The 9,365-nt window shown below is 50.9% G+C and overlaps 2 protein-coding genes across 2 annotated transcripts; both read right to left on the bottom strand.

Annotated features, from left to right (window-relative positions):
* Positions 1 to 213: 213 nt before the first annotated feature.
* LOC145983081 (uncharacterized protein F54H12.2-like) lies at positions 214 to 1,539 on the bottom strand. The gene has a single exon (XM_083116352.1). It carries the CDS (start codon positions 1,537 to 1,539, stop codon positions 214 to 216), a length of 1,326 nt encoding a protein of 441 aa, XP_082972478.1.
* Positions 1,540 to 6,134: 4,595 nt separating this feature from the next.
* On the bottom strand, positions 6,135 to 8,155 carry LOC145983080 (uncharacterized). Its single transcript, XM_083116351.1, has 2 exons — positions 8,131 to 8,155; positions 6,135 to 7,999 (listed from the first exon to the last, which is right to left on the bottom strand). The coding sequence occupies exons 1-2, from the start codon at positions 8,153 to 8,155 to the stop codon at positions 6,135 to 6,137; spliced, it is 1,890 nt and encodes a 629-aa protein (XP_082972477.1).
* Between the last annotated feature and the right edge of the window lie 1,210 nt (positions 8,156 to 9,365).

Genomic DNA, 9,365 nt, shown 5'->3' with positions numbered 1-9,365 from the left:
TGGGTCGGTGTTGGCCACGAACACTGCAGGTTTCTTCACGACGACGACGTCGGCCAACATGTCGCTCGGATACACCCCTTGGAATGCAGCCCGGGTTACGTGGTTTCCAGCGAGGGCATCATGGATCTGGGTCGTGTTCATCGTCCAAATAGTTCACATGTGGGCAGTGAACACTGTTTTATAATTCTTCTTCTTCTTAGCGATCTGTGTGGACTACCCGTCGTGGTTAAAGATGACACGTCTGTCTTTTGTAATTTCCACCGATGCATCGTAGAGCAGGTAGATCAGACACGTCATCGCCCTGCTGAGAGGGTTCTTGAATCGTGCCTCGATGCGGAGTTCACCCTTTTCCGGAAGACTTCTACAGTTGTCGTCGGCGAGATCCGGTGTCAGTAGGTAACACAGCATGAAGTAACCGTTTGCAAACATCTCCTTGGTGATCATGTGACCTTTGTCGGAGTGATGGATGTTCGTCCCAGTGAAGAGTGTCTCGTAGCCTCGGGTGATCGCTCCACGCTCGAAATCCATTTCCAACGGTGCAGTCTGAACGAGTTGTTCTCTGACGTAGAGTGCAAAGTAGTTGAGGGACTCCGGCGTCAGGTGGAACGGGTTCGTGTTGGGAGTCCCCACGAACGCGTTGTTCGGCACCATTGTGAAGAGCAGGAAGGTCGGTATCGTGCCGTTGGTGATGTTCAATGTCAGCGACTTTCCGCCCGAAGGTACAGTGAAGGTTTTCAGCTCAGAACGCTTGAAAAAGTATTTTGCGTTGCTCTTCTGTAACGCCATGCTGTGCGCCACCAGGAACGATGGGCTGATCGTGAAGTGGTTCACGTAGAGAGCTGGTTTCAGGATCTGGATTGTCACCGGCGAGGTCGCACCTTCTCCCCAAATGTAGAATTCATTCTTCGCCTTGGTCAGCACCACCTTCATGTCCACGTCATTCAGAAGGTACCGCTCCTGATTGAAAAAGTCCACGTTGAGTCTCGAAATCAGTTCCACCTCATTCTGGATTTCGCTCGTGTCGGCATCGTTGGTGCTCCCACCTTGGAACAATTCCCAACGTGTCTTGAATCCTTCGTTCGTGGTCGTGTTGGGTTCGTTATTTGTGTCCAGGTAGAAACCACTCGACGTAAGGTGAGTGTGCAGAGCATCCTTTCCAAAGTTGACCACGTTGGTGAGATACGACTTATAGGGGTAATTGGTGCTAGAACCTGTCACCAACGTGTTGCTCAGGTAGACGTTAATTTGACTGTAGAGCGAGTGTTCCACATTGTTCACCACACCCCACTTCTTTGTTTCGGCTGCGTTGTATGTCAACAACGTTCCATCCGGTTTAGTCATCCGACACGTAACACCAAGACGTGTTGTTGGCAGCCATCTGTAGGAATTGCTTGGTCCCTTGCTGAGAAACTGATAAACGGTCGCATTGTCCATCGACGAGATGGGGTGACATATTTCCTGGAAGTTCCCTGTAATCGCCGTCTGGAGACATGGTTCCTCGAATATATCCATTTCCGGTAACATTCCCTCCATGGCCATTGCGCTCGCTCGCTCGCGAGATCCACGTCGGGTAGCACAAACCCTTCGACTGGAATCTTCGTCTTGGTTTCAGTGCCTTTATAACGTTCTAGTCTCTCTCTATACTAGGGTGCGCAGAATAGGTCCGTGAAGGTTCTTCGGTTGTGGCCGCGACGACGACGACGACGGTGCACTACGGTGGCTGTCCTTCGCCTCGTCGTCGTTGACGTCTTCCTTTTTGTGTTGCGTGCTGTTCTTCTTCTTCGTCCGACCAACCTCGTCGTCGTCGTCTTTCGTGCTCGTTTGCGTGGTCTGTTCAACCGCCTTCGTTTGATGCCCGAACCTGTCATCTGCTTCACTTTCGCCTCAGCCTTGTTCTGTAGATTTGTCCTGGACTCGTGCAGACGCTTCCGTACAATGTCGCGGACTGGTCCTTGCGACGTGGCGACATCTCCTAATATATTTGCTCCGGTCCGCAACACTTCCTTACCCAACGCTTTAGCACCAGACACCACCAGCGGTTTCACCGTGCGGAACAACCAGGGGAAAAAAGAACCTAATATGCCGTGTCCACGTTGGTACCTTCTTCCCTGGTAGTACGGACCCACACCGCGACCGGTTTGAGCCTGGAAGGTATAGTAGTCGACGATCGAATTGGTCATCGTGACGGACTTTCTCCGAATGTCCATCTCTACTAACGTCTCGATCTTTTAAGGATCTCTCTGCTGCCGCCTTTGTCGAAAGTGTAGCACCACTAGGGATGGTATGTTGTTGGCGTGAAAAAGGTAAGGGTTCGTTTTTATCGTTCCGGAACTCGATGTCGATGGTTTCGAAGGTGTATTTGTCGAGCGGGTGTTAGTACACTCTGTCAAACTTGTGATGTGCCACGGTGCGGTTACCCAACATCGAAAAATCCTGGGAAATCACTCGCAACAGGCGGGACCTGACGTCCCCGGTGAATTGGTGTTCGATAATGTCGCAATACACAAAGACCAGTTGGCTGTTGAATGGTGTGACCGTGGGTGGGACACCGTGAAAGACGGATCTACCATCTTGATCCACCTTGTCGAGGTTGTATCTCAGGGCACTCGCGGTATTGATCATGTCGTTCTTTGTACCTTCCGCATCCCCCTTGTCCGGCAGGAGATTGTGAATGTTGGCCAACAGTTCGGTCGGGGAGGTGTACAGTTGCGGCGGTAGCTCCAGGATTTGATCGTGAAGACCGATCTTGATTGTGTTTCTTGTGGAGAGTACCTTCACGTTGTACGGGTAATTGTGAGATTTTCCACCTCCGCCGCCGCCGTCGTCGCCACTTTCATTCATCTTCCTTTTCTTGTGATCCGGTGGAGGCACACGTATCACGTTAGGGTCATCTTCCTTGGTCTTCTTGTCCTCACCACCACCACCACCACCACCAATATCATCTAATTTTCGTGACACAGATCCACGTCCTACGTTCGAGTCTTCCTCCTCCACTTCTTCCTCCTCAGGGGTGGGTATCAGCGTTTCTCCTGGAATCGGTAACGTCATGCCATAGTAGAGGTCGGCGTCATCTCTCTTTTCTCGGTCTCCACGCACTTTTTTCTTCTCCTTTCGTCATCCTCTTCGTCTTTGTGCACACCTTTCCCAAAGATTGCCTCTATGTTGGTGATGAAATCGTCGATGTAGGAGCGCATCTTCTCGCGAGGTTCGTGTTTCTGCGCATCGAACATCATCATCGTGAACTCCGCCACGTGGTCGTACTGCATGACAGGGAACTTCAAGAGTAGAGTCTCGTCCAAACGAACTACGTTGTCGAAATACAATGGGTAGAGAACCTCGGACAGACCCACTTCCCACCCCAGACCCAACTCTACGGGTTCCGGTAGTTTGGTCGTGTACCGGGCGATAGTGTTTCCGGGAAAATAATCCATTGAACTGTTGGACGGTAGGAACATCATAAATTCGTCGGACTCCATGGTTCTTGTTCTACCTCGTTCGCCGAATGTCCTCTTCGCCTACCCAGGAGGAAAATGACATGGGGTAGCCGAGCCACTTGACTTTATATTCGCGTTTCCCGTTACGAGTACGACGTTGAAGGATGCGTTCGATACGATACTCTTTGTCTGCGGGAACAATGATCTTCTGTAGTTCCTCAGCGTAAAAGGAACCCTCCAACACGTTTCCCTGTAGGTCCTCGACCAGATACACCGGTACAGGGTGGTGTTGTATCGTTCGGTGAACCTTGAAATGTTCACGCGACCAATTCGGTACATACCCCTTTTCGAAGGGGAGTTTCAACTTGCTCACACGAACCATGTCGCCCACTCGGAGATTTGTATTTGTTTTTGTAGCTTTCTGCATACCTCTCTCTCCTTTCGTCAGGTTTTTCCACACCGTGTATATGTTACCTTCGTTCACATCCGCTGGCTTCATGCCTACACTTCTGTGGTACGTGTGGTTGTACCCTTCCACGAGTCTCGGAAGAACGTCGGTGTACTTGTATGTACCGCGAGCTGTGAAGTACTTCCAGATTCGAGTCTTTAACGTTCTGTTAAATCGCTCCACAACGTTCGCTTTCATGTCCGTGTTTCTGGGTATCCGATGTTCTATCCCTTTCTCTTTCAGCAGTTTCTGGAAATGCGTGTTTTTAAATTCCGAACCTGCATCCGTCTGTAGAACCAAAGGTTTACGACCCTCCTCCTTCCGCAGTATGGCGGCGAAACCTCGTGTCACCTCCGGACCTGTTTTGTTTTTCAACGCCACGGCGGACGCGCGTTTTGAAAACACATCGATCACAGTCAACAGATACCTCCAACCACGATTGTACCTTTGAAGGTTTTGCATGTCGTTGAGATCCGCCTCCCACAGGTCGTCCATGTTTGTCACGTTGTACCTACTTCTGGGATAATGGATGCGTTTCGGTCGGTGCACGGTGTACGTATCCTGTTGTTGGAGCCACTCCCGCACCTTCTTCTTCGGTATACGTCTCCCTGTCGCTTCCCAGAGTTTCTCCGTCGTCGTGAAGGACTCCCCCTTCTCGGGAGCGTAGTAGACGTCGCGAAGCGTCTTGTTCACATCCTCAGCGGCTCCCATGCTACGTGTTTCGACCAAGGTCTCTTTGTTCCCACGGGTCGTCTTCGTAGTCGAAGTTTGATAGGTGTTCTCTCTTCTCTTTTCTTCTTCTTAACTCTCCGTTTCTCCTCCTCCTCTTCTTCTTCCGTTGATTCAAACTCCTCCTCCCCCCACTTTAGGCCACGACCACCGTTCCGTCTGTGCGAATGGAAACTGTCTCGGTGGTGTCTCGATCTTTTTATCTTCTTCTCGTTTCACCTTTGCTGGCGTCGCGCTCTCTCCACCACCATCACCTTCCACCACAACAGGTATGCTCACCGGTACCTCCCCTCTCCGAATCACGCGCAGATACTTGTCCAAGGTCTGTCGATGCAGTGACTATTTTTGGTGATCGTCCATGATTTTAGAGCGAAGGATTTTTTGCATCTCCTGATCGAGATCCGACAGTTGCGCATTCAGGTCGTTGCCTTTTAACTTGTCGAACTGATCCGGGGTCATCATGATCAGTTTTCTGTACTGTGTCGACGACGCCATGTCTCTCTCACCGATTCAGGAGTGTTCCCAGCAGACCGCTAATCACGCTGCCCAACAGCACAGGAAGGAACCCTCCTTTTTGCACAAGAAGACGTTTTCGATGCCGCAGCGGCACCTTCTTGCTGGCGAGTTTCCGCAACACGTTTTTGTACTGTCTCAACTTGCGCTTGACCACCTTCGTAACGGGTACGTTCTTGTTCAACACGTTCAGGCAACACTCGGATAGGGCGTTCACCAGCTTCGGATCCGCCTCCTTGAGGATGGCCTTGCGAATCCGTGGGTTCGACGTTTGGAGAGTATGTAAAAGCGCTTTATTGGATCGTATATATTTGCTCATCTCGGTCGTACGACAGACATCGATCGGGGTCGGGAACGTGAACCGCACAGTACCTGTATCTTTTTGGAAACAGCTCCGAACGTATACGTAGAGGCTCCGGTGTGTCCTGCGTGAAGTCCAGGAAACAATAACTGTATGGTTGTCGGGTGATATCGTTAAATACCTTTTCGAAGCATCGCCACTTGGAAGGGTATATTTGTCGCGCCAACGTCGACACCTGCAGATGGTCCCTCGGGTTCTTGAAGATCACCATGTAGTTAGCGTTTAGGGCGATATCTCGCGATTGGGAACCTTTAGGAAATAAATTCTGAGTCAAAAGAATGACGCTGATTCGGTCGTGATGAGACATTTTGGTGAACAGGTCGGACACCTCGTGTGCGTTGTAGGCATTGTTCATAAGGTCGTCCAGGATCACCAGACATGGAGGGTTGGACCTCAAATCGTCGTAATTCGGCATACCGTTATGTTGTTCCACACCTTCCACTTTGGGTGGTGCGAAGTTTGATCCCGTGCACCACACAATCCTCTTGAATCCTCCTCCATCGATAAGTTCACCTCTATTGCGCAACAGGTTCAACACAAAAGTCGACTTGCCGCAACCACTAGGACCAGCCACGATGCATCGGAACGGTTGTTTCCATTGGAGAACCATCGTCTCGTCTGTGTCTTTCACCGCATTTCCACCGTTTTTCTATTCCTCACCCTCCTGGACGCTACGGTAGCCGTATGGTAGGGTGTCCAACGTGGAATCTCTTATCCGTCGTTTTGTATTCACCACCTGATATGTTTTTTCCTGAGGTTCTGTCACTAGCACGAAACGTCGATTTTTCGCAATCCGTCTGGGGTATCGGATGACCATCTTCTTTTTGTCGTTCATGTGCAGCACAAAATCTTTCACCACATCAAAGTTCAATTTCGAACTCGCGGCGTGGTCCAACGTGATACCCTTCATTTTTACCACGTGGAACTCCTTTCTCTTTGTTGGGGACCACACCTTCAGAGCGTAATTCTTCGGACCGCCGGACACAAACTCCCTAATGTAGGCACCTTCGCCGAATTCCGACATTTCGTCCGTCAAATCTCCCAGGTGGTCGCCCAACCATAGTTTCCCGCGTGATCGTCTGGTCTCGCGAAATATCACGCTGTCCGTGTCGCAGTACAATATATCTTCCCCCACAGCGTCCAACAGTTTGTACAGACGGATCCTGGCGAACGTTGTCGTGTACGCACCTATTGCGACGTTTACTTTGCTGTATTGAGGTGCACACTCGTTCAGGTAGTCCCAACTCACAATCACCGTGTCATCGTTGACAAACAACACCTGCTTCACGTTGACACCGGGTTCCGTCAACTTTTCAAAGACATCCCGGGGTTCTCGTATGATCGACGTCTGTGGTTTGTTACTGTTCTGTTCAAATTTACCCCAAAGCGAGTTCAGGCACAACTTTGCAACAGCACGCAGTCCTGGATTCTTGTCGATACGCTCCTTACGTAATTCGATCCCTTCGTGCTCTTTGTAGGTACCAATATACTCCTCCTTCTCATCGTCCGTGCACCACACTGGCCAACCACTACTCTCCTGTTTGATTTGTAGAAACGTGTTCACGTACTGAGCGAATAAACCCCCTTCACCTGTCGTCGGGTCGTAGACGCTCACCTCGTACCTCCACACTTCGTACACATCCTGAATCTTGTAGCCCTTCTCGACGGCGAGGCGAACTTCATCCAGCACCCACGTTCCCGTGATTGCTCTCTCCGCATCCGTGTGGTCGCACTCTCCTTCTTGTCGGAGCCCCGTTGCGCAACTCCAACACAACGGAAACAACAGTTTCCCTCCCGTCTTCATAGGCAGCACTGGAATGTATAGGTTTCGCGGCGGAAGCACTCGGAGTTTGGCTATGCCGTCCATTTCCAATACCTCCTTTGGTGTCGGTGCTGATGCACCGAACAGAACCTCTGGGTGTCCCACGGGTGCCTTGGCGAACTTATTCACGGTCGGGTACAGCGATGTAATGTCGTAGTAGCGTATTTTTTCCTCCTCCTCGCCGGCGCCAACCACTCCTCGCATTTTAAACACCTCCACCCTACCTCCATACAACGCATCCCTCGCCACCAGCGGAGAACTTCGAAAAAACGGATGTTCTTCCAGTTCGCGGCTGAGGTCGGGTCGGTCCCGCAATATTTCGCGGAACGTGCACTCCCAAATTTCCACCACAGTATAGCCCAATAGGCGAAAGTTCGATGTCACCCTCTGCGTTCGCTCGTATCGAGCACCCATCGTATCCGTCGGGTCGGATTGGATATTCTTCGACACGGGTCTCGATCGCTCCTTATAGCAGGATGGGCAGCCGTGAAAATAGCACCCGTGGAACTGGTAGATGGTCCTTGTGGTTTTGTCGTACCCATCCACGGCGATGCCATTCACTGCCACGTGCTCCCTTTCTTTACCGGCATACTCCAACTCTACATTCTCCGACTTCTCCAGATGCAGCAACCACTTCAGCGCGATCTTGCTCTGATTACTCACATTGCGGTAGCCGTCACGTGGAATCACGCCTATGGTGTTGTCCGAGAGGAAATGTCTTCGGTACGCCAGGGAGCATGCCGACGGAAATACTCAGGATCTGACTCTTTGTCGGCATACATCCGACCGATCACCAGGGCTTTGGCCAGACATATCTTCTCACCTCTGATCTCGCTCTTCACAGTCATCACACTTTTTTCACTTTTGCGTATCTCTCGTGCGCTACAAGACCGCGCGAGTTCAGTTTTTGTCCGTAACCGACAGGCATGGCAATCACGGACACACGCAGCTGTAGAAGGTCCGTCGACAAAAACGTGGCGTTCGATTGCAACACCCTGGAGACCACATTCCATAACATATCAGCACCCAGTTGGTCGATTCTCCGTAACGACAAACCAATTGGTCGAACCGACTCGTCAGACTTGTTCTCCAGCACCACGCCCACTTTGTCCGACGGTTTGTGTCGATCCACGATGTGGTTCAGCACAGCATCCAACCCCTCGTGCACCCAACTCATGGCATCTCCGCTCTCGTCCGGCGACCTGAAGGTAAAGGTCGTCGTAGTGCACGTAGCGTTATACTTTTTCACTCGACGAACATTCATTTCTTTGATGTCCACATACTTCGTATGGGGTGCCATTTCCCGTCCTTCTTCTTTTTCTTCCTCTTCGTCGTCTCCTACCAGGAAATCGCGGTCGCCGCCTGTGTCGTCATCCCTCCTACTGGACGACGTTCCCGCACCCTCCTGGTTTCCGTCCAAACTACGCACTTCGGACATCAAACGTTCCAGCAAATCAAGACGTCGGCATGGTTCGCCACGACCCATCATCGGATAATCTCCTGTAGAATCATCCTCTTCCTCTCCGATCCTCCACCTTCTCCCCTTTCATATTGGTCCAACAGAATATCGCAGGCGCTCACGTATATCACCCGATTTCAACAACACCATAGTGTACTGGTTGACCTGTGGTCCTCCCTACCGCAAAAGATGCTCACACCGATCGACGGTCCCTTATATCCTACCCAAACTCCAGGGATCGCGCGCGCATGCGCATCTACAGCTGCAGAGCAAGTCATTCGATCCGCGCATCCCCCCCTCCATGTAGGACTGCCTTGACGGGGCGAGGGGGCTTAGTAGGGAGGTCAAATTCATCTCATCATTTCACCCATTCTTCATATCCATATCTCACGTTTTTCACCATTCCATCACGTCATTCATCTCCATATCTTTGACCTCCCTCTAAGAAACTAAGGTAGGGAGGTCATTTTCATCTCATCATTTCACTCATTCTTCACATAAATATATCACGTTTTCACCATTCCATCACGTCATTCATCTCCATATCTTTGACCTCCCTATAACTAAGGGTCCTGCTAGAGGAGACAACCTCGATAAAA

Source organism: Lepisma saccharinum, unplaced genomic scaffold, assembly GCF_977018435.1.
Source record: "Lepisma saccharinum unplaced genomic scaffold, izLepSacc3.1 HAP1_SCAFFOLD_630, whole genome shotgun sequence".
In the NCBI taxonomy this organism is placed as follows: Eukaryota; Metazoa; Arthropoda; class Insecta; order Zygentoma; family Lepismatidae; genus Lepisma; species Lepisma saccharinum.
This window is presented reverse-complemented; position numbering and strand designations above follow the sequence as displayed.

Excerpts from the sequence above, each read along its gene's own strand:
- LOC145983080 (XM_083116351.1), bottom strand. The coding sequence starts at position 8,155 with ATGACTGTGAAGAGCGAGATCAGAG. Across the intron at positions 8,000-8,130 it reads TGTGAAGAGCGAGATCAGAG|GCGTGATTCCACGTGACGGC; the intron begins GTGAGAAGATAT and ends ACAACACCATAG.
- LOC145983081 (XM_083116352.1), bottom strand. The coding sequence starts at position 1,539 with ATGGCCATGGAGGGAATGTTACCGGAAATGGATATATTCGAGGAACCA.